The sequence below is a fragment of the Tachypleus tridentatus genome, chromosome 2, assembly GCF_004210375.1.
Source record: "Tachypleus tridentatus isolate NWPU-2018 chromosome 2, ASM421037v1, whole genome shotgun sequence".
Lineage (NCBI taxonomy): Eukaryota > Metazoa > Arthropoda > Merostomata > Xiphosura > Limulidae > Tachypleus > Tachypleus tridentatus.
In genome coordinates, this window is record NC_134826.1 from 122,051,434 (window position 1) to 122,077,341 (window position 25,908).

Sequence of the window (25,908 nt, forward strand, 5' to 3'; positions counted from 1 at the left end):
TTCATAAATAAATGATGTTATGTGTAAAATCTGGATTCCATGATTCTTTTCTTCTTTAATTAGCAGGGTGTGTCTTTGTAGTTAGGGTGCCCGAACTGTGGATCTGATCCTCTATGGTTCATGCACCACTGTCACAAAATCTCTTTGGAACCGTGGTTGTGTTATCAGAGTAACAATAAAATCTTATGCTTGGATTATAATAGTCCAAAAATTGAAAGTTGGTGTTATTGTCTTCTTTCTACTAATTGCTTTCAAAACTGCCAATAGTTAGTGCAGATAGCTTTGCAAAATTATGTGATACAAACAAGTAATTTTTTTCAATCTTAATATTAAGTCTGTAATAAACAGCACATTATTTTAAACATTTAAGTTAAAAACAAGTCATTATAACACTGTATTCTACTTAATATTCCTTTATATATTTTAAATAAATTTTGTTTTGTATTTGTTTTGAATTTTGTGCAAAGCTACTCAAGGGCTATCTGCACTAGCTGTCACTAATTTAGCAGTGTAACACTAAAGAGAAGGCAGCTAGTCATCACCACCCACCACCAACTCTTGAGCTACTCTTTTACCAATGAGTAGTGGGATTGACCATCACATTATAATGCCCCCATGGCTGAAAGGGCGAGCATATTTGGTGTAACGGGGATGCGAACTCGCAACCCTTAGATTACGAGTCGCACACCTTAACCCACCTGGCTATGTCAGGACACACATTTGTGTGTGTAATAATAGTAATATTTACTATTATGAAATAATGGTATTATTGAAAACTAACAGTATTAGTTTCAATTATTAAAATTAGCAAATTTTTATGTTCAGAAAAAATAGCCATTTTTTTACCTAACTGTGTGAGTAATAATAATCACAACTAAGGAAAGAACAGACTGAAAAAAACAAACTATTGAGAACTAAGAGGTAAGGATTACATGAGCATTTATAAATTTGTGAAAATTTTACACTCTACAAAAAAGTGTCAAAACATGAAAATATAAAAATAAGCTAGTGAGTTTGATTACCCTAAAAATGTACATAGTGTATGCTGGGCATTTTGAAAGTGGTGTGGACCCATCCTTCCAAAATAATTTTGGCTTTCATAATTGCCAGCATTGAATGAGGGAAAGCAAGATGAGGAGAGTCTGAGGGAACGGTCCAGGACAGTTTTTAAAGGCTGTGGCAATCTGGTGCATTTAAGATTTTTTAAAAATCTTGTTTCACATGAAATATTTTCAGTTAACTAATTCTACTTTTTCATTTTCATGAACCTGTTTAAGAAACACTCATTTGGTAACCAGTTACAAAATCAATTGTTCAAACAAATTTTAATTTAATGAAACACAACTTATGACACTACATATGAAAAATGTGCTTACATATCTGAATTATTTTTGTATTTGATAGTATTATGCATTACAATTTTACTTCATAAAACAGAAAGAAAGTTGTGTTGATTAATGCATAATTTAAAGAAGTTAATTTCCTACAAAAATTATGTGATTGAGTTATAAACGACCTTCACTAATATTAAAGTAAAAGTGTTTTGTTTTCTGATCACTATGTAATACAGAAGAAAAATGTAAGGTAACTTAAAATAATCTTAAAATATTAGAGAATACTGATAATGTTTAAGAAAACAAAAACAAACAAAAAAAAAAACAGAGGGAGAATTTAGGGTGTTTGATCTTTCAGATTAGCAGCTGAAATTTTATAATATCATTCCAATATAAAGAAAACTGCCAAAAGATGACAGTATCAGCAGGTTTCATAAAAGTTTTCTGTAAGTATGTTATAGGAATCAACCAAGGACTTAATGTCATCTTGATCAGAATGAAAACCTTGACAGCTCTACTGCATCAAAGTACCCATTTTTACTTGAGTGGAAGAAATCTGGGTGAAGAATCCTTCTGTTTATTACCATGCCATGTTTCTTTACTAGATGATCATTTCATCTCCATGGATTCTGCATTGGGTTGACTAGGCAGATATCCGTCAGTTGAAGTAGATTCCAGTGATTGTGGGTATGAACAAATAACCATTCTGTATCTTGGGGATGAAGATGGACCCTAGCAGATAACAAAAGCTCAGGACAAAGGAGACAGAACTGGGCCATCACTGGAATTAACAGTGGGAACAGAAACGGGAATAGATGTTGACTTATCAACTTGTATATTCAAGGAGAGCAAAAGATACTTCATATGGTATGAGTTCTGACATAATAGTGGAGCATAATGAGGCAGCAAATGTCCAAGACAGCAAAGCAAGATGTCAAAGTAGCATGAGAAGTAGTCTCATTGACCTCAGAACGTAGCTTCTTGACTGATGTTGGTGAGCTAGAAAGCCTTTCTCTAATCCCTTCTGAATAAAAAAAAAAAAGAAAGACACTTGCCATAAAGGTTTGTCTGAAAAAGAAAGCATTATAATAAAGTAATGTACAGGTGCAGAATGAGGTGAAGACTGCTGTTCATAGTTATCAAGGGCTTTGTGAGCACTATACTCAAACATCTGCATCAGACACAATGTTTACCACACTTGTTTAGAATGCCCAACACTGGTACTCAGTTGATTCTAGCTAAGCAGGACCAGCCAATTGATCCTGGAATTAAAGGCCAAAGTGGTGTGTTGCAGTACCCCAGATGCTGTTGAAGCACCAGGATCCTCTCCCCCCCTCCCCACTCCACATACAGGATTTCACCACATGGGGTGGTGGTGGTAGTAGTAGTAGTAGTAGTAGTAGTAGTTAGATTCAAAATATCAAACACAGTGGGTATTTTTTACTGAGAGCTTGTTGCACAAGTTCCTGTAGCTTGTATTCTGAACAACACAAAGGAAAAACATAATTAAACATTTCCTCATTTTCATACATCATACTAATGTTTAGTCTAGCAATTACTAATTGAACAGATCATGCTATTTCCTAACTTGTTTCTAAAACAACTGGAACAAACAAGCACACATATTGTATGAAAATAATTTAAACTGACCATCAAAAGGGTAGAGAGCTCTTGCTGTACCCAACACAGGAAGAGGCTCTAGTTCAAAATCCACATTCTCTTCTTCTATGTTATCAAACTCCTCTTCATCAGCATACACATCAACTTCTGGGATACTTGTGTGACTTGTACTTATGCCACTCTCAGGACTATAGGAGGAACTACAGTTATGGTCAGCTTTGCTGATGCACACAATATAAAATTTTCTAATCACATATACAGAGATTACATATCTTTAAAGTGTATACAAGTATACAAAAGAAATATTACATAACTCATTATATCTTTAAAACTCATGAGAACCAAGACATATTGATAATACAAGTTGTTGTTTTTTTAAATTTGCTTTAGATGACTGGATATGCATTACTATAATAATACACACATTAAATTGTTTTTGAGGGTTCATGATGTAACCAACACACTGATAAGTATTAGAACAAGAAATAAAGTTTAATAAAGCCTCAATTTCATTATTTTATTAGCATTTATGATTTAAAAAAAATCTTTGATACTTACAACTGAAATGGTTTAATGTTTCAAATTTACAGCTACATATCAATTGTTATTACATGTTAACTTGCTCAGCATATGAAGAATATAAGGAAACAGCAAAGTGGACATGTATTTTAATTAGTAAAACACAATCAATAAATTCTAGTAGTAGCAGTAGAAATAAAGATATGCAGAGCACATGCAATAAAAATTATTTTATGGATAATTAAGACCAACACAATATTCTCTTTTCATGCACTTATAGTAGACACATATTGGACACACACAATTGTATCACTTTATGTCAAGAGCCATGAAAGGATCTGTAAAGATTATCAAGTACTAGAGAACTCTCCTGACAAGTGCCTATACAATAAATTATAAATTAGTGCAAACAAAACCACCTAAAGTACTTTGGAAGGCATAAACATAATAGGAGTATGAACAACGATAAACTGATGGTAAAAGAAAAAAAAGGTCATATTTTAGGAACCAGTAAAACATAATACTGATCTCTACAGTATTTCTTTGTGCTACATAAGAATTAAATTTAAAAACTAAGTGCACAAATTCAAAAATTATTTTTAAAAGTGTTATTATAGAGAAGAAAGCCACACAAAATGTAAAGATACCAAAATAATACGTAATTCACCAGAGAAAAATAAAGGATAAGGATCTACATAGCTGATTCACAGAAATTACAGTTTGTAACCAAAGTAAAGAAATAATCAAAAACTTTTACACTGATTCTGCAACATCTAGATAGCCAAAAATAATGTTGGACATTAGCACAAAGTGGACAGCACCACTGGCTTTCTATCAGAAAATCTAAGTTCAAGTGTCAACTCCACATATCAAAAACAGTTTTTCTCAAGACCCTCTTTAAGATGGCAGCAGATTAGCAGCCAAAATACAGGGCACTAAAAGTTTGGCAATATGTTTATAATTAAAAAAAAAAAAAAATCAAGCTGACTTCTGTCAATAATAAAGATGGGATTCCATTTCAGATTTTTTTTCTTCCAGAAAATATTTTTCTCACAAAAAAAAGTGAAAAACCATAATTTATTATCATTAATTGTTGAAGAAAGTTTGACTTATTGTTTGGAATTAAGGACAAAGATTCACAACAAAGTATTTTTTTCTGCTCATCACAGGTATTAAAACCTGGTTTCTAGTCTAACAGTGCGAGTCTACAGATATACTGCTGTGTCAGTGTGTGTATATATGGGGGAGCATGTTGATGGAGGATTAAACTTCTCCAAAGTATTTTCTCATGTTGACATCTCTTTTTAATTGCTTGTTACAGATCAAAACAGTCTTAACATTTCTGGCACACCAACTTATTGCTGCCTATTGTTTTCACCAAAAAATTAATGTTTTTATTAAGACCCAGTCACAATTTATGGCAAACCAATTTTTATTTCACAAAAATATTTCTTCCAAACCCTTCCCCACTGATATGTTTTGCAAGTATGTTCAAGAGATATCTACCATGAATGTAATGCACTGCATGCTGATATTACAAAAAGTTATATTGCATTATTTCATTCTTTGATGATTTAGGAAAAGAATGAACAAATAAGAACCAAGTAGAAATAAGTCATTTGTTTTGACAGCTATGTTAATCAACTATATTTTTATTAAGAACAGTGGCTAAAATAAAAGGTGACCTATCAGTGGCTAGTACTCCACTTACCCATTGGCTTGTGGTGGAGTATTTGATACTAAGATTTTGTTGTTGTTAGGATTGTTGACACTGGAGTCAGATGCACTCCGTGACAAAGAGTCCTCCGATAAACTGTTCCTATCCTTTTTATGAGTTGTGGGTGTCAACGTCATATGCTCTGCCTCCGACAAATAATTCTGAAAGTGAGTGAAAGTCTCCTAACAATCCGTAAGACAGGCATTTTTTTTGGTTTTCTTTTATAAATATATATATACACATTACTACTAGATTTTAAATTTTATCACAGAAAACTTGCTTTTAAAATTTTAAATAATGAATTTGATTTTCCTTATGATATTAATTTAGCAAACAAATTACGATACTGAAAGGTAGGTGAGAGCCACACATGCTAAGTGTAAAAACTCTGAAAAATATTGATATATCACCCTTATTATCATGCCAACTAAGCCCTAAAACTAAGCAGATATTTCAACTTTTTTGAGCTGATTTCAAATTAATTTTAAACATTTTAGCACAATGCGTGTTTTATATATAAAAAAAAACGTTAGTAGAAGTTACAATTCTGTGCAAAAAAAGATGACTCCTTTGCTTGCCAAATCATAGATTGGAGAATTAAAGTACATGAAGATATGGGGGATTTGTACCTGAAATTTTTGAAGCTCAAGCTGGAGCTTTTCAAGCTTATGTCCACTTTCTGTTAATTGGCCTTCAACACTCAATGGATCACCCATTGCAGGATTCTGTTCATACACCAATTTCATCTTGACCAAGCCATCCCTGAGTTCAGACAGAAAATACACCAGTATGTATAGTAACTTTCTGTCTTTAAAGCTGCTATTTTTAAAAAGAAAGAAATATGTAGGGCTCACAATAGGCTGAAATCAATACAGAGTTCAGATGATTGACTTGGAAGTGACATTGCAGCAAGTAGGTGCAAATTAATTGATGTACGTTGGTGCTTAAAAATTAGCTAAACAATTTGTTAATATTATGTTGCATATTTGATAACTAATGTTTTTTTCTGCTTATGGATGAGGAGCAGAATTAACTTGAAATTATCTGCAGGTCACAAAATGTTTAACTTACATGTTAGTAAACTTTTTAATTACAACATGAAATGCCACCACCAAAAAACAACAGCACACTTGCTTGAAACACTTGTTAGAAAAGGAAAAATAAGCATTAGGCAATGAAGCAAACATTTAAATTCCATTTTAAAACTACAAGTTGTAAAGTCATGGTAACTGAAAAAGAAAAAAAGAATATTATCGGTAGTAATGGTGTGATTTTTGTACAGAATGTATAAAAACCTCCAACTCAAATAAATATACTGTTCTATTGAACCAAGGGTTCCATTACAGTTGCAGCCTATAAAAATATGTTTAATATAGAAATATATTATAAAGCATGAAAACCCAAAAAAATATTACAGTTTAAAACTTAGCATTATGGTCACTAAAGCTGAGAATATTTTTGTAAGACTGATGAAAATCGCTACAAATCAGTCTAATCTCCACCATACTTAGTGTTATACACACATGAATACCTTAATTCTGTAAATTCATTTTGTTAGAATAGGGTCTCTTACTACCATTTGTAGCAATGACATAAGAAAATACTGCATTACCTTGCAGCTGTTTCCTGTTGGATCTGGTTCTGTATGTGTTCTATCTTCTGTGTAAGTTTCTTCTTTCTCTGGTTAGGAGGTAGATCACTGTAATCTTCCTTTGTTTCATCAATATGATGCTGGAAACATTAATCAAAAGTTAACTTGAATTTTAAAAAAACAATAAGGGAAGCAACAAAAATATTTAAATTAGACTGTCCTTCAACATTTCAATCATTTTAATTATGTTTTATATAAACACTCACTAAAGAAAATACATCTTGTATTAATTTCCTAACTACTTTCAAGTAACATTCACAAGTTTTTTTTTAGAAAATCATATTTTAATAGTGAATAGGAAGTTTATACAGTAATTAAAAATTTCTGTTTAAAATAAAATATACAATTAATACAACTCCTCTGTTTTTATCTTTTACACTTTTTTTCAAATGCTTAAATCATTATAATTTGTGCCAATACAAATTAAAAAATTTTTTTTTTCTATTTAAACTTACACCAGTTATGGTATAGTGAATATAAAACAAAAATAATATAACAAAATTTGAGTATCTGACTTTGAGAAAAAATAAACTCAATTTCAAGCAATGGCTATTCACAACTTACTGATTAGCTGTTACTTTCAATATAATTTACATTCTAGGATGTATTTATTATTGCCAGAAGCTCTATCCATTTCCTGTTACTCAATTGGGTAGTTGCATATTAGTATGTATTTAAATTACATGTAATACATTTTTTCAGCTTACAAGATGATTGTTTCAACTCTTATTAGATCATATACATTTTTTTTATACAAATACAAATTCATCTTGGAAAAAGAAAGAAAAATACATGCTTATATTAAACATTATATTTTAATTTCAAACTATTCAAGACAAAACATACATAATACAAGCAAACATAATAAGAACAGGGAAACAGATCCAAAGAAGCTGTCACCAGGTTTCTGGCAAAGCATAAAAAAAAATCACAATGAATGTTAAAAAAATCACATTTCTTATGTTTAAATACTTCAATGGCTATGCTTTGCTCAGTGCATGAGGTAAGCCAGGTGGCAGATTCCAACAGATTTATTTCCTCTCAAAATAAAGTGAATTTAGTATGAACAATCATTACATCAAATATCACAGGGAAGAACATTGTGTGTTTAGTACTAGGATACATACAAGGGATTAACATTCTAAGCATGACAAACAAAATAAAAACAAATTGATAGAAATAAGGCATGCAAAGCTTTCATTGGTTTATAAATAAACAGTAACAAGGAATAAGCACAGAAATGAAAATGCATAAATTGAGATAAGGGTTATGTTTCAGTTACTGAAACTAGATGAAAGGTGAGCATAATGCTTGGGATATTAACAGCCAATATCAAACTTGTAATAACTTAAACTGGTTCTTGGGATACTAATAGTTAAATTAAACTTTCAATAATTCAAACTAGTGCTTGGGATAGTAACAGTTAAGATTAAGCTTTGATGCAAATATTACACAAACCTCCCTAACACCATAGTTTAATCACTAGTTATGATCTTTATCAACTACATTTTAATGCTAAGTTTGTATGTATACTATGATACGTTTAATTAAATGTACTGAAATGTTAGGTTACATCAATAAAAATACTGCTACTAATAATAATTTTGTTTTTAAGTAATACAAGAAGATGCAAGGTGATATATAATGAACAGAACACCAAAGTGACAACTTTTTCTCTAAATACTTTTCTTTAAATTAAAGGAAATCGCAATGTGTGTACTTTTTAAAGTTTTCATTATCTATTTATATCCAACTCACATTTAACAACTGTGAAATTATTAAATGGCAAAAATTTATTTACATTAGTGCTATATGTTACTGACACATATATAAATATTTAAGTTACTGTATAGTAAAATTTGAAAAAGCATGAATTATGTTGAATTTTCAACACAGACTTCAGAAACATGATTAAATAAAGAATGAAACATGAAAATAAACCATTTATATAAATACACATGCTCATGATATAAACTTTTAGTTTCCATCGAGCAATCCTTTGCTATACTTATTCAGTCAGACTCAGATATGCATAAGTTATGAGATTCAGCACTTTAAAAAACTGTTTAGGCATAAGTATATGAAACAATGTGAAGGATAAGAATGAGCTAAACATCAAAACATTATTTTACCTTGTAAATGCAAACTAACCAATGCAAGTTATTGCATTCAAGTACTGCAGCCCAGAATAGTAAATACAATTCTTAAGCACTTTTAAATGGTCTGTAAATCTAAGACTACATAAACTCCTATAAAGGTAGGAAATTGTAGAGATTTATTTATAATTCAATGTAAAATATCAGCAGTACACATAGTTACAAATCATTTGTAGTTTGTTTTTTTTAATGGGAAAAACCCAAAATTAATGTGTGTGTGTTATGCATCTAAGCCACTGCTTGTTCAGCATGTTTTCTAGACTAGTATTTACCAACTATGGTCTGTGATTAAGATTTTACAGCACTATAAATTGAAAAAGGTTATTAAAATCAAGGCCTATGACTGTATTGTATTTTGTGTAATTAAGAAGAGGCTTTTGAAACACTATAATAAGATGTACAACTGTGCTAGTCTATACTACCAATAAAGGTTGAGAATCACTGCTCCAGAGAATTAAGATCACAAAAGTTAACATATGTCAATCTACAAATCCACTAAATCTTTCATACACAAAATAAAACAGCAGTATTTGTTGAAAATAGCTGTAGATTATATTAGTATCTTATGTATGAGACTTAATACATAACTTATTATTAACTAATGTAAAGTTAATCTTTCAATATACTTTACCTAATTCTAATGGTAAATCCATACAAAATTTTGTTTTCTTTCATAAGGAAATTGATTTTGTTAAAGATTGAAGTTCCTTGTTTTATTTCTTCTTTATTTAGGAAAAAAACTGAAGCTAACTTTTGAATCGTTATGAAAGTAAAATTAAGTACATATAACTGTTTGTACTAAAAATATTTTACTTCAACTACAAGCAGCCTTATTTCTAATAAATTAACTATAGCTCCATACATATGTAAAATATTTCCCACCAGTGAATTTACACATTTTTACTAAATATTTTATATTGCTTTTAAATTAACAAAAATAGCTGCTTCAAAACAGTTTCCAATAGAGAATTACTAAAAACTGTTAAATAATTGAAAGTTCCTTTAATTCTTAACATTAAGAATAATGTACAAAGTAAACTGATTATTCCAAATCTAAGTATCTGTATGTACAGCATAGTATGAAGTACACTTTCAAGTCACAAGATTTAGCATCTTAGTAAAAATAGCTGATCATTTCAATACTGAAAATAATAGTGAAATGTTGAATGATTATAGAATGCAATACTTCAATTTGTAAATTAATAAATAAAAAATGTATTTGTTGATATAATTATGACTTCCTTTACCCACATATCTAAAACATGAAAGAGCTAGCTTTTAATATATGGAAGTACATCTTAAAGAAAAGTACTATTTATACTATTTTGATTTTCTTATGCACACAATAATACATTAATTTAGCATTAAATTGTTTAGTTATGAGATTCCTTAGCTGATGCTTTTTACACATGATGATTTATTTGATGAAAATGCCTTTGAAGCTATGAAAATATACACAGCACATTTAAGAAATGTGTACTAAAGTAAAGGTACAAATAAAATATGAATTTAGTAGATTTTAGCTTCATTTACCTCTTCAGTTTTGACTGCACCTAAAAACTTGAACTAAAAATTCATGGCAGATAACTTATAAATGGTATGCTTTGACTTTCTGTATGGAACATTTTCAAGTTTAATTGTTCAATAGAAATAAAAGGTCCTGGTATCACATGAGAGCCAGGAAAGTATTTCTGCAACATAAAATTTAGTCTAACCAGATTTCTGAAGTCTTAACCTATTTTATAATGAAAATTTAAGATTTGATCATAATCAGCCATGATCACATCAAGGGACAAGCAAGTCTTTATTTCCACCACTGACACTAAAAAATAGCATTTATCAACCAAATAAAATTACAAAACTCATTATCATACTAGTTGCACAGAATGTTGGTTGACTGTTTGGCATTTTATTGGTGTAAAGCAACTAGACTATCTGGTCAAAACAATTGATAAAAATCATAAAAGTAAAATTCTATAAAATATAAAAATAAATTGAGTTAGAAACTAAATGTCCAAAATTCAGATAAATGACCCAAATGGCTCAAAAAAGTTAAAAACACAATTAAGTTGGACAGTGTCACAATTCCCAACGACACTATCCAATGTCAGGGGCATAGTCATAATAAAAAACATGTCTAAAATAGTGCAGCAGCTCATGGTTGTAATGACAACATTACAGTAAAATGTGGGCTGTCGTGAGCTGAGTGTCACAAAGGCCGCACATTAGTGGATCAGACCAAGATAAAAGAAAATGATGAGTTAAAAAACTGTGACCAAGGTACAGCATAAAACAGGCAACTTCCTTCTTCTGATCCTTATGGAAACAAGATGCCCAAAGAGCAAGTGAAGTTTTAATCTAAAAAGCCAACTAGCAAGAAGCAGAGCCTTGAATACAGAACCATAATCCATACATAGGACAGGCTTGACTATGATGACATCAGAGCAGATGGACTTAGCTACAGTGTGAGCAAGCACATTCCTACAAATACTGAAATGGCCAGTTATCCATACAAACTGAATGAAAACAGAAGATGAAAAAAATGAGCCAGTCATTTTTGAATATTGATAAAAACAGTGTGAGAACTTGTGTGAAGTGAATTCAGGGCCAGTAGAGAGCCAGAGGCATCAGTGTACATGGTACAGTCAGTGCACTGCATAACTTCTACATGATCCAGAGCAAGAGAAATGGCACACAACTTGGCAGTAAATACACAAAATGTAGAGAAGATCCTGAAAGCAACCACTGAACCACAACACACCTTAGCAGAGCTAAGCTCATAGAGTACCCTGATACTGAACCATCTGTATAAACAGAAATAGAAAGATGGTTCAAAAGATGTGTGGCAAAGAGAAGACTACTTCTGATTGGGAGTACCCATCTTCCTCAGATGACTTAAAGAAAAGTCACAGGTGGGGATGTTAATAAACCAAGTAGAATGGGTTGATCAACGGAGATAGCAACATCATCAATGACAGACCTAATTCAGTCAATTGCACTTTAATATAAAGTCCAAAAGAAGAATGGCAGACCATCTATTCTAAAAGAGCACAAGCTCACTGAGGAAGGAAGGTAGAATACCAGGTAGTAAGAATCAAGATTTAGTTGCATACTGCAAAGAAAGTTGCAAATGATGAAGATTAAGAGAAAGTTTGTAGGACTCAGTGTACAAACTCTGGACTGAAAAAGTGTGGAAAGTCTCCAGGCAAAACTGAAACCTAAGATGGTGAATGGGATTCACCACCTTCAAGGCCAAGATCCTCCAGAACCACAGACCCATACTCCAGTTTGAATCGAATAAGGGCATGATAGATCTTGAGCACAGAAAATCGATCTATTCCCCAAGAGGAGAAAGGAAGTCATGGCAAATTTTCAGTGTTCTTGTACACTTTACATGTTGCTGTTTGATGTAGGGACTGAAAGTAAGCTTATGGTAAAAAAGTAAACCTCAAGAACTTTGTCTCAAAGAAGAACATCACCACCTAGATAGAGCTTGGGGATCAGGGTATAAACCCTGTTGGAAGAAAAAGTGCATGCAAATGGTTTCGGGGAAAGAAAAGGTGCTTCACTTCAACAAGCAATTGGGGTCAACCTGAAGCTGCTTCTCAATAAACCTCATGCTCGATGACCAACTCGAGATGTGAAAGTTGTCAACACAGTGTCCATTTTTGACAGTAGGAGGAAGTTGTGGAGTGATAGCATTGATCTTGATACTAAAAGGTGTGACATTCAAGACATAGCCCTAAGGGATTCCAGACAGTTATTAGACAGTATCATCATTTTTCAGAAACGTTTCCTGTAAGGAGAGCCAAATTGGATGACAAAAATCATCCAAGGCCTTAATGTCATCTAAATTAGAATGAAAACTTTGAAAGCTCCATTGTATCAAAGTGGTCATTTTTCTAAAGTGCAGGAGAACTGGATGGTGAACATTTCTGTTTATGATGATGATGTTTTTCTTTACTAGAGTTGAGTGGCTATATCTCTGCAAGCTGAAGTATATTCCAGTGACTGTGAGTATGAACAAATAACTGTTCTGCATGTCATGAATGAAAAAGGTGGATCCTAGCAGGCACCAGAAGCCTAGGCTGAAGGAGATGTACCTAAGCCATCACTGGAGGCAACAGTGGGAACAAATACAAGAGTAAATGTTGACTTGTTAACTCTTTTATTCATGAAAGGCAAAAGATTCCTCATATGGTGTGAAAAAGACTCTGTAAAGATCCATCTGTAAACCCACTGTAGAAGTGGAGCATAGTGCAGTGGCATATGTCTGAGATGTAGCAGGGGGACAATAATTTAAGAGCCTTGAGGTACAAAATGTTACTGACAGCTTTCAAAGTGCTGTACTTTTTTTTCCTCTACCTACCTTGGATAAGAATGAAAGTAAGAGGAATTGGAACTATTAAAATTAACACAATGAATATCCAGAACATGTCACATGATGTTTTTGAAGGACTGAACCACTGACAATGAAAACAACAAAGACAGTGAGGAATATACAATTGTACCTTGCAATGAACATAACCTCACTTGACATAGGCAGGTCATCATGAATACAGAAATGTCAAAATGAGAACACTAGTAGACAGCATAATTACACCTTTGAGGAGTGACACACTGCACTGCAGAAACTCCATGACAGGAAAAAAAAAAAAAAATCAGCAAGAATCTCTGATTCTGGGATTATTTTAAAATAATCCTAACAATAACTCATGTTTTTTTTCTTAGTGCAAACACTCATTAAGCTGTCTTCCATGTCTAAAATCAGAGGATCAACTCCCCTTAGCAGTTGTAAATAAATGACTTACCACTATCCCACTGGGGGACTAACATCTCATAAGGAATTTAAAGTAGCATATGAGGAGTATCCATGGCTTTATAATTGGAGGAGGAGGAGGAGTTCGGCATGATGTTGTGAAGATGTTCCCACAACACAGCTTCTTCACTGACTTTGGAAAGCCAGAAAATCCACTAATCCCTCCCAAGTAAAAAAAAAAAATGGAGACATTTGTCTTATACGATTTTCTGAAGGAATCTGAAATTTAAAAAATGAGATACAGGAGTAAGATGAGTTGAAGATTGTTGATCAGTATTCAAGGTGTAGTTGTTTACCATAGGGCTGAAGTTTTACTATTTTATTTTTTGATGATTTGTGGGGTCCACAATAAAAGAAGAATTGTTCAGTGCCCACTGACTCCATCCACCATGGAGTCTTACAAGGGACACATAGCAATGCCAAATAAGGACACTGAAGCAACACCAAGGCTTAGTGAGCATTATACCAAAACATCAGCATCAGACACCATGTCCACAACACCTATTGAGAATGCCCAATACTAGTACTCAATTGACCCTGGAGGGCCACCTAGCTACAGAAATTCAAGGCCAAAGTGCTCCAGACACCACTCAACCACTATGATCCTCTCCCTCTCCTTCACAAGTCACCACTCACACCAAATATGTAGGTGGATTTTCAGATTTTAAATAGGTAAACTGAAAATACAGAATCTTCTCTGGAAGTTCCCTTAACCACATAAAGGAATCTATCTCAAGGGGTGTACAAAATGAAAGCTCAATAAAAACTGAAGCTGATCTTCATACCTGTTAAACTTTCTTATGTAATCAAAACCAGTGTACACTGATTTGATAAAGCACACTAGAAAAAAAAGTCTGAAGAGTTTATAATATTGAATAAGAAAACAAGTACAATACCTTCATATACAAAAATACTAGACACAGCAACTGTGAGCACAGAGATGAAAATGTCAGAGGAACAGAAATAATGAAACATACCTGGCTGAGATTAAGAAAGAAAAAAAATATAGACAGACTATTTTGGATATACTGTCACAGTCAACTAGGTAAATCCAAAACACACACACACAACCAAAGAAATGAAATTATACAGTAAAAAAAAAAAAAAAATAGCAAATTCTCAACATACTAGTTCAAACAGACATATGTACAGTCAGAGATAGATTAATAACAAAAAAAGTGATGAAAAAACATGAATGCAAGGCACTGATGCACTAAGAGAATTTTGACAATTTTTCAGGTAATGTTTCAGTTGAAGCATGCAGAATGTATCAACACAAAGAAAGTTATGAATATTTTATTTGACATTTTAGGGCTGTTAAAATGAATGCAGTTAAGAAGTACTATAAAAAGAATGTAATACAACTTTTACAAGAATGCTGATCATTATAAACATTATGTTTGCTGCATAAATTAAAATAGTTTCCAGGGAATAGGCTATAATGTAGGATATAAAATGTGCCTTGGGTTTTGGAGGTGACTATGAAGTAGGACCCACAATGTAGTGGGGATACACCATCTATCTGTCTTAACCTCATTCATTAGTCTCTCATGAAAAAATTCACAAGAAAAATCAAATAAAATCCAAGTTAGCAGAGCAAATACACAATATCCCACATCTATATTAAAATTCACAGCTTGCAGGTGTGACTACTCTTCAATGTAAAAGAAAAGAAACAAAATAAGATTACAACTACTTGGGGGTAAGTAATGTAAACTTACCTCCTGAGGTTGGCATTCAAGCTTCCATTATTATAGCAAAGCACTAATTTAACTTAATTAGTAGTACAGAAGATAAATTATAATTGTATAACTCCCAACCTCCACCCATTAACCTGTTGACTGCCAAGTATTTCAGCTGCTACAATACAACTCTAATACTTCTTCATTTTGTAACTTTTTTGTGCCACCATTTTGGATTGAAAGTGAAACAATTTATAAGTAGGTCAAATGCATGTATGGTGCTGACATCTAGCATAGAAGTTAGGTATTATTGAGAATGAATTAACTCGTCCGTGGCACTGTGTTACTGTTCAACTTGGACGAGTTATCTTGTCTGTGACACTGAACAAGTTAAGTGTACTGTAACTACCAATCTTCAGACTATGCACAAGCTTTTACATGCAGTAAGATAAGATGTTTATCCACATAAAGGAGTGTAAATGAACTTATTAAAAACTAAACATACTTATCAGAAAGTTCTAGCAAAACTCCTTAATTTTTATTTCTTCAAATTTATTTAATACATTATTATATTTGTCACAAAATATATTTCTAATTTTATTTAGTTTCTTTACTAAATCCATTGAATATTAATTTTTACATCAATATTTCAACATTAATAATGAAATATTGTAATTTATTACATATCTTACAAACTCTGAATAACTATGAAGTAATAATTCTTGTAATAAACCTTATGACATACTACTTTTAAAAGAAAGTAAACTGTATATTGAAAAAGAAAAAATATTTCATCAAAACATTTAGACTGATGTCAAAATCAATTATTTTAATTTGTAATTCTACTGGATCAACAATATTAAAATTATTTCAGAATTATTTATACTAATTAAATCAATTGACATGTATATGGTTAAACAAAAATTTCAGGGTCTATGCAATTTTCAATAAACTTATTCTTATGAAAATAAAGATATAAATTTACAAAACAAATATTGTTAGCTTCTATTGTAACTTCTATTATTTGTTTAAATACTTTGTTATTGAAAAACCAATTATAAATACAAGAACTTAATGTATGTTGTGCATTTCTGAAGCTAAATTTTCTTTCTTCATGCAAACTGAAAACATAACACAAAGGAATTGTGGTATAAAGTATGGTAAGATCAAATACAGTAAAACCTGTCTAATCTGGAAATTTCATAGGGGAGAAACCTGTACAAGCTGGAAATATCAAAATTTTGTAGCATTATCTTAAGATTTCTCTTATAAAAGGCCCTCTATATGGTGGAACCTGCGGATTGCAGGCAGAAAACTATCTTTCACCTTCCTCATCTATCAACAAGTAGGATTAGAACCTGAGTAAGGTGGAAAAAATGTTTTTGATTAAATATGAATTTCTTGTTTAATTAATAATTTGTTTAAATATTAACAAATTCTCAGACATTTTGTTACAGTAAGCATTGGTTAAATATAATGTTATGTTTTATGCCATCATTTCTGCAGTTAAATTAGATTCATGATTTGTAGAAATACATTTGTCTTTCAAGTGCAAAATTCTACTCTTTAAATAATTCTCAGGAAAAAAATAAATTCCTATATTCCCTAATTTTAAAATTTAGGGAAAATTTACTTAATATCCTCATTTTTTTAAAAGTTGTTTGTTATGATGATTGTAGTGAAATCCAAACCCTGATTAAGAAGATTGATACAGATGATTTCTGTGAATGTGGAAAGTTTTGTGAACGTTGACAAGAATGTTTCAACAGAAATTGATTTAAAATCTATAATAGAATCACAAGATGGTAACAGTGTGAGATATTCAAAAGATGAACAAAATGGAAAAGATAGTGAAAAATTCCTATTTCATTACAAGTGTTAAGTTATATTAATGCTATCAAATTGTATGCAAAAATGAACTTCATGAAAAGGCCATATAGTTGGCATTTTCTTTTAACAGCATGAGAAAGCCCATTAAAAAATGAATCAGTTGAAATTTAACACTTTCTTGAAATAGATTTAAGATTTTGTATACTTATGTATATTTTGAATGTCTATTTTTGTTCTTAGTCCAATAAATATAGCATAAACAGTATATCAACTTTATTCACAAACTTCTTACTTCCCTTGAATCAAGCAAGTATAACATTCTGTTCAAAAATTACATATAATTAGGGAAATGCATGTTCACTGTCTAAGCCAGAAAACCTGCTTAAACCAGAAATGTTAGTCGGTCCTGTGTGATTCTGCCTTAGAAAGGTTTTACTGTATTCGAACACTTTTTGCTTACTCAGTCATTAAGGTATTCTAAAATGGGTTGATTATTTTTCACAATCCAAACAATTTTTCTCTTATTTTTATTTACATTACATTTTATGAAATAAAATGTTAAGTAATCTATTTCATATAATAGTTATTTGTTTAATAATTGTTTGTATGAACGAGAAATAAATCTAAATTTAATTAACTTTATGCAATTTAGGAATATCATATAAAAAAGGATAAATCTACAAAACAATTTGGTCTAAGATATTTTTTATTATAAGCTTTAATTAGAATATTAATTACCATAAATTTGGATTCCTTAATAAGTTTAAATGTTTGAACCATTGATGCCATTTATCATAGCTAGTGCACAAAACTTTATACAAATAAAGTCAAGATCACAATTAGCTTTATGAATAGGAACAATAACATTTTTCTTGTAATTCTTGAATCTTACTTTTTAACTGATGAAGCATTAAATCTATAGGGTATTATTTTAATTCTATAAAAAAATGATTTTAGTTTTACTTTTTTAAGTACATAAAACTTCATTCCACAAACCAACTTGTTAGATAAGAAGTAACATGGTTAAGTTTCAAAATGTATTCATCAATACTGTTTTCAAAAAATTTTAAAATATTTTATTTCATTTTGTTGCAATTCTGTATTTTGATCTTTTTAAGTATTTCACATAACAGTTTGTCACTTTTAATTTCCAAGCAACCAGTAAAAAATATGTTTAAAAAAGTATCAATAAATAAACTATTTTCACCCTCACAAAGTAAATTATTAACTTTATCTATGTTTAAAGTTTCTTTAAAAATGTGACAGAGGAGAAATTGGAATTTAATAATTAATGGTTAAGATTTATATATTGTTACTTGGTTTGGTTTTTGGAATTTTGCACAAAGCTAATTGTTACTTGGAAAAATATTTTTTCTAGATTGATGAATAGTTTTAAAAATCAGCAAGTCATTGAATATTTTATGTTTAAAATTAATTACCAAATATGTATTTTGAATTTGTGGTTTCTGCTTTTTAAAGCTTGATAAATCATTACTTTTAAATCAATATTTTAAAATGTATATCTAAAAGTAATGTTCTGCATAATCATTTTGAAAATTAAATTTTTTGGTGATATTAATTAAAGCTTTTACTTGAGAAAAATTAAGTTGATAAATTAATTTTTTAAAAATAATTTGTGTACATTAATACACAAAATATTGCCTAAATTATGACAAAACCTTCCAAAAATAAACCCATTTTACTTTTACCCCTTTTCTTACTTTGAGAAAAACTATTTGAAAAGAAAAAATTAGGAATACAATAATCATCACTCATATTCAAAGTTATAGAATTATTAAATCTTGATTTAATCATAAGGATACAAGTTTTTAGTTTTAAATTATAGAAGTTTCTCATTGAGGTTGGTTGGATTCTTAATTGACTCTTTTACAATGGGCTTAGTATAATATTCACAAGTTTGTCTACACACTTGCACACATTATGTATTTACAACTTTTGATACTGCAAATGTATCTTCACAAAATTTGGTAGACTTTTAGTAAAGATTACAAGTTTTTGTATGCAAAAAAATCAGATTTTTTAATGAAATATTTTTACTAAATATTTGTTTGTGAAAATATCAAGTCTGTATTGTTACCAGTCAGAATAGAAAGTAATTTCATGTTACCATTAAAAAACTATTCTTTGTCCCAAATATCTCAAATATTGTTTGTGTAATCTCTAAAACCTTCTAAATATAGTTCAAATGTTTGTCTTCAGTACGACTTTATATCCTATGTTATTTTCTATACTCTAACTATGTGGGGTCTGTCACTTAATCGACATTGTAACCATCACAAAAAAATTAGGAATTATGCTTTTTGTGCTATATATTACATGATTATATATATTAACACAAAAAACAAATAAACAGTGATGATGAGAAAACCCACTTACAGAGAAAAATATATATGTAAAAACAGCTGGTTTGGGTTGAGAAAACTTTTTATGTAGAGAAGCGAACAACGTCAGGTTGACGATGAGCGAAGAAGGTCAAAACGTTGTTCGCTTCTCTACATAAAAAGTTTTCTCAACCCAAACCAGCTGTTTTTACACATACAAAAAACAAATGTTTAACAGAAGTAGTTTAAGGTTCATAATGTTATATATGAGCATATATTTATTTTTTATTTACTGATTTTATAGTCATGCTTACCTGAGACTAAAGGTCAGTAATATAAGACTGACCTTCAGTCTTTGTGGCTTGGCTGTGTTTTAGTAAACTAGTATTTTTGTAATATAGTCACATTTCAGTTATTAATTATATTATTATTATTTATAAATAAGTTATAAAATTAATTTTTCTTAAAATATAGAACAATGAATCAAAAAATAAAGCAAACAATTATCTCTTCTCGTAACATCCTTTGTACCTGGCTGTTGTTGGGCATAGATTGCTAAGCCTTTTAAAATTTTGCACATGGAAGATATGAAAAAATATTTTTTTTGGTTTTACATATAAAGCTGAATAACAAAAAATCATAAATAACTATAATCATACCATAGAATTCCACAATAATTTATTAAGCTTACTGAGGTTTATTTAAATTTTATAAAATATGAAATCTTGAACAAACTAAAGACAACCTATCTCAGTAAAATCCTGAATTGAAATAATGTGGAAGCCTTTTCAAAGATTGAAATGACAGGGACTACATACCTCACTAAAATCTATATTCAGATGTGTTCTTTTAATATTTATTTTAAATTAAAAAAAATTAACCCATGTATAATATTAAAGCTTGAATTATAATCTACAGTTTGATTCCAAACTTACTGACATAAATTCATAAAATAGTAGTTCAATAAAATTTTGAATGCGAGTCAACAAACGGAATGGCATGACATTTGATCCCTGGCCCATTGTGAAAGGGTTAACAATTTCTGATAGTTATTTTAACAGAAGTAAAAGAATGAATTCTAAAATGCTTTAATTTTATGCAATTCACTTGTATTTTTTAAATGTGAGATCTATGCAAAGTTTATAAATATGCATAATAGATATGAAGTTTTAACCATATATACCACACCACATTCAGCACAAGTTTATAGATAAACTACATTTATTTTGCAGAATGAAGTTGTATGAATAACAGCAAGAAAAGAGTTTAGAGCACGATGTGAGACAACATTTGCTATTACATCTACTATAATCAGCTTACTGTACTAAATTAGTTTTTGCAATTTGTCTATTAGTTAAGGCAATGACATATGCCTGCATAAAGATTGAACAATGCAATGAAAAAGTGCAACATTGTCAGCAACAAATCACATTCATTTAATTATATATTTAAATATTAGTTTTCTGTGCATGTGCTTGTGTATAATAACAGAGTAGCACTATAACTGTTTTTATACATTATTAAAATGTAACAGTTACCTAAACTAAGTTCTGTCTTCTTTTCCAAAGCTTGCTGACTAATGTTCAATACTTATTTCATATGCTTTTTCACTTGGACTTTAGTAAAATTACTTAAATGAGAAAGAAGACTGAATATATCAGTAAGTTATGACAATAAACAGTAAACTGTGTTCATAGCATTTCCTAAAGGCTTGCAAAAAATTAAAAACTCCATATTTTTTTGCTTCAAATGTGCAGGTTCAAAACAATAATTTTGGAGTCAGAATAAAAAAATATACAAAGGAGAAACAACACTGAAACAAAAAATAAACAAATATAACAACAATAGGAATTCTGAAATAACAGGTATTCTGGGATGGGCACAGATGTGCAAAGAAATGGATCAGGCAATGACGTGCACGGTGTATACATTCTGTACTTACGTAGAGGAACACATGAAGAATCCCCCATCGTAACGTTCATGTTCACATGGTACGAATATTTCCAAATCAGAAGAGAAAAGAGAAGTTAACAAAATTATGCAAATGTGGTCTTATGTGGGTAACAAATCACCAAAGGATCACAAAATCAAGACATCAAACTAATAACATTCTATGCATGCAAATATTAATATGTTTTACAGGATTTAAAATTCACTTGTACTAACTTCAAACTACTTTATGATACAAAACTTCCTGAATAAAACAACTTGCATAATTAAAAGTAATGGTTTATAATATGATTTTATTTCATTTAATTATACACTTGAAACCTGAAAAAGTTTGTGAATTAAAGATAACATAATTTCATATATCACTTTAATTACACATTAATAAATGAAATAAGTAGCATTTCTAGCTTGTGAGATCATAACTGTATCCACTTTGATTCTTTTTATAACATGATTTTGCTATGAAAATAATCCAAATCAAAAGTAACATCAAAAGCACAATTATATATTTTCTTAGGTAGAAGACCTCAAATTACAAGCATTTCTGCACAAACACTACTGTGTAACTTTTAATCTGGGAAAATCCAAGGTTTCACAATACAATTATTGATATGAATGAAATATATATTGGCAGAAAGATATAAATATATTTTATTACTGAACAAGTAAAGATATAAATAATAAGACTTAATCAAATACAAATTGTTAAAATGCAACAAGTAATCTGAATTTCAAGTGCTACACTGCAATCTCTGTAAAAGTGTCAATATTAAGAAACTTTTGCAGTCTCAAAGTATCCCCTTTCAGGTTAAAATATCCATCTACAATTTTAAATATTCTGACAAACAAAGAAGAAATTCCAATGTTATGTTACTATAGCACTTACCATCAGGTTTTACTGATTCAATAAATCTAAAAAAGAAGTTACTATTATTTAATACGTGCTAGTCTCACCTTATTTGAACTAAATATTCCAAATATTCCACCACGTTTTTTTAATTTCCCAGCTGTAATGGTGCCTTTAATAGTTTCTGCTTTAAAAGAGGGCACTGAGTGCAAACTTGTATTTCCTTCACTATTTTTAATATTGCTGAGGTCTTCAAAAGGATAATCCTCTGGTGGAGAGAAGCCAGACTTAAACCTCTCAATGACTAGTCTCGAATCCTTTAGAAAAATAGTTAATTTATTTATTTTTAACAAAAAATAAATATATGAACATACCCTAGCAGCTTGTGCAATAAACATACACATAACTATTAATTAAACAAACATAACCTACAATTAAACAAGAAAAACATAACTACAAATATTGTTCTATAAATTTCTTTATTTGTAGAATACTTGATGCTGTACATCAAAACATGAGAAGCACGACTAATGAATGGTTTACCATTACCTGGTTACTTATTGCTATAGATTAATAACTGAATAATGATGCTGGTTTGAACTGTTGAAAGAGAAATATATACAAATACAATATTACAGTAATATTTATCTTGATATATAAGAAAAAACAATTGTTACTACAATAAAATACTATTCAAAGCTGTGATTAAGCTACTAGTAAATCTGCTATTGACTTAAAATTTTGTTATAAAATGTTGAGATATAACTCATTTGATGATTTTCTCACACAATTTTTACCCTTTTATTTTCTTCAGGGTATTACTTCTTATCCTTAATTTGCTATCAAAGAATGACACAAGCATTACACTATTGTATTATACCAAAGTTCAAGAACTAAAGTTTTATTTACATGAAATGTTTATGTTCATGAATACAACTGTTATTAAATTATGAAAGTTACACTATTTAAGTAAAACAAACATTTTCATTTTCTTAAATTGAAAATGTATTTCCAGTAATACTTAACTCTTCTCCAAGTTGCATCTAACTAACACTTGACAGCCAGAGTTTTTCTTTTGCCCATCTAAGCACTGGTCTGAATTTTTTTGCTTGCTCCAGTGTTTTATACCACCCACTCAATTACCTTTGGTGATATTCTCCTTGTGACACTCTCAGTTATAGCTGGAATCTCACAATGATAAGATGGAGGGGCTCGTGAAGGCATTATCCATACAGAAAACATCTGCAAAGGTCACAGAGAGTGCCAATAGAAGACTGGCACCCTAGTAGAAGGAACCGCACTACATCTACAACAAGTCTTACATCATGTACTGTATGTGGAACTTCGCATGATCAAAAAGGTGGGCCAAACTCAACCCAACTGCATTGCCAAGCATCAAATGTGAATTTGCATTATGAGTAAGCTGGTGTCACTTCTACCAGCAACTGGAGAAAAAAAAACAACTTCACCCTGTTCTCCAAGATTGGAGGAATTCACTCTGGAGGAAAAGCCTCTGTCCACTACCCTAGTGACAGAATATCTGGTGTAGGAAGGACTCCGTAACTCCACTAGAAGAATCTGGGGGTGGGTGAGACAATGCACATTAGAGTCCCAAGGAACAGTGTTCTGGAAATAGTGCAATAGGTGAACAAAGTTCCATACATTTGTAAAAACAAACCATCCTAATTTATTTAATCCAATGATCAGCAGAGATGGGCAGGATTCCCTTATGTTTAACCTTTGATATCCATGACTGGTGATCCAACATATTACAGTAACACCACCTGGTCAGACTCTTGGTGGTCTTATGGAACACATTATTTCTACAGAACCTGTTGTAACCTATATAAAGTATATCAGATAGTGATTTTTAGAGTGGAATTGGTTTTATAAAAGTACACCTATCTGGGCAACATTCACCACAGAGTGGGATCCTGTGAAAATGAGGTAAGAAACCCTGAATGGTAGCAGTGAAAACACTCACTCCACTGTATAATCTAGGGGAATCTACAGGGAGTAGGCAAAACCATGAGATAAAGTTACTGTCAAATCATGCAAATAAGTGAGATAAAAGTATTGGGGAATGTCCATATACAAGCCTGCACAACGTCCTCCAATTGGCAATTAAACTGGGCTACTAAGGACAAAGAAATAACATATTTGATTAGATGCGACTTGCAGAAGATTTCAGTTCTGGCAACAAAACCTTCAATGAACAAAACAACAATCAAAATCTGATCAGATATAGAAGTGAGAAATAATAATCAGATAAATCAATGGAAAGGACTTATCCCCTTCCTTGTCTGACAGTGTCTTGGGTAAAAAGAACCAATCTGAAGACAAGGATAAAATGAAAATTGGTCTGTGAAAATTGGCCTTCAGATAAATATAGAATATGGAATATGAGAATCAGATCACCAATAGGTGTTGATAGAAAAACATGTAATGTAAGTGGAATGCTCATTTAGGCCTAAAGACACAAACTTACTTGAAAAATTCTGAGAGTACTGTACACTCAAAGAACATTTTGTTGGGAGTATTGAGCTAAAACCATTGTAAAAGAGCCAAGTAAAAAAAAAATGAGTTGTGGTTGGCACTTCCGATTAAAGTAAGTTCAACTTCCTCTCAGTATACCATTGCTGATATTTGTGTTATTTCTATTGATAAAAGTCCATTGCGGGATGTTGTGTGGAAGACTGCATAATCTCTGTGCCTTAAGTTCGAGCTTCTGGGTAGCTGGGTGTACCATATTAGATCATGGCTATCTGCATAGATGGACTAAGAAGTGGATAAGGTGAATATTCCAGAAGGTACAGCAGAAGCAGAATGTAGCTGCTAATTTTATGCTGTCAACAGGAACAAATCATATTCAGTATGATGGGTAACATATACATTGGGGGAAAAGCAAAGAGTTGTAATTCCATCTTGTCCTGATGAAGTGCATCTATTGCCAAAGCTTGAAAATGAGGTACTGGAGATCAAATTGCCAGTAGTTGGGTGTTTGAATGAGAGTGCAACCCACCAATCAGAGTTACAAAATGAGAGCCAAATTCAACAGAACTTTGTTATGTAGCATTTAATTTGTTGGGAGAATCTATTAGGGTTGAGACACTTGATCTGCTACTGCAGGCTTCACTTAAGGAACATGGAAGCTTGTAGGGGGATATGACAGGAATGGTACCATAAAAGTAAGTCCAAAATTTAAAAACAAGAAGTCTTGGACCAAGTGCTTTTTTGATGAGAAACATAAGATACTACCATGGAATCGCATAATATGGAGCAAGATGGGAATCGAGTGAACCCATCCGAGAGACAAGATGAAACATAAGTGCCCAGACTGATGTTATATGGAATTGGAGCAAAAATAGATGTCTCGGCCACTTTGGTTGTTTCTGAAAGTAAATTCAAGATGTGATGTTCTGACAATTGATGAGATGGTGC

At 31.1% G+C, this 25,908-nt stretch overlaps 1 protein-coding gene across 20 annotated transcripts in view; it reads right to left on the bottom strand.

Moving 5' to 3' along the window:
- Positions 1-25,908, bottom strand: part of LOC143244984 (formin-binding protein 1 homolog) — a 95,130-nt gene that overhangs the window by 10,020 nt on the left and 59,202 nt on the right. For 3 of the 20 annotated variants that reach the window (XM_076490632.1, XM_076490636.1, XM_076490627.1), the window contains exons 9-13: positions 22,575-22,784; positions 6,803-6,921; positions 5,820-6,009; positions 5,185-5,372; positions 2,985-3,175 (exon numbers count right to left, since the gene is read on the bottom strand). In XM_076490632.1, the coding sequence (XP_076346747.1) occupies positions 2,985-3,175; positions 5,185-5,372; positions 5,820-6,009; positions 6,803-6,921; positions 22,575-22,784 (898 nt within the window). The remainder of the gene's footprint in view (positions 1-2,984; positions 3,176-5,184; positions 5,373-5,819; positions 6,010-6,802; positions 6,922-22,574; positions 22,785-25,908) is intronic. The other 17 variants (XM_076490641.1, XM_076490640.1, XM_076490648.1 and 14 more) reach the window with 15 other exon arrangements.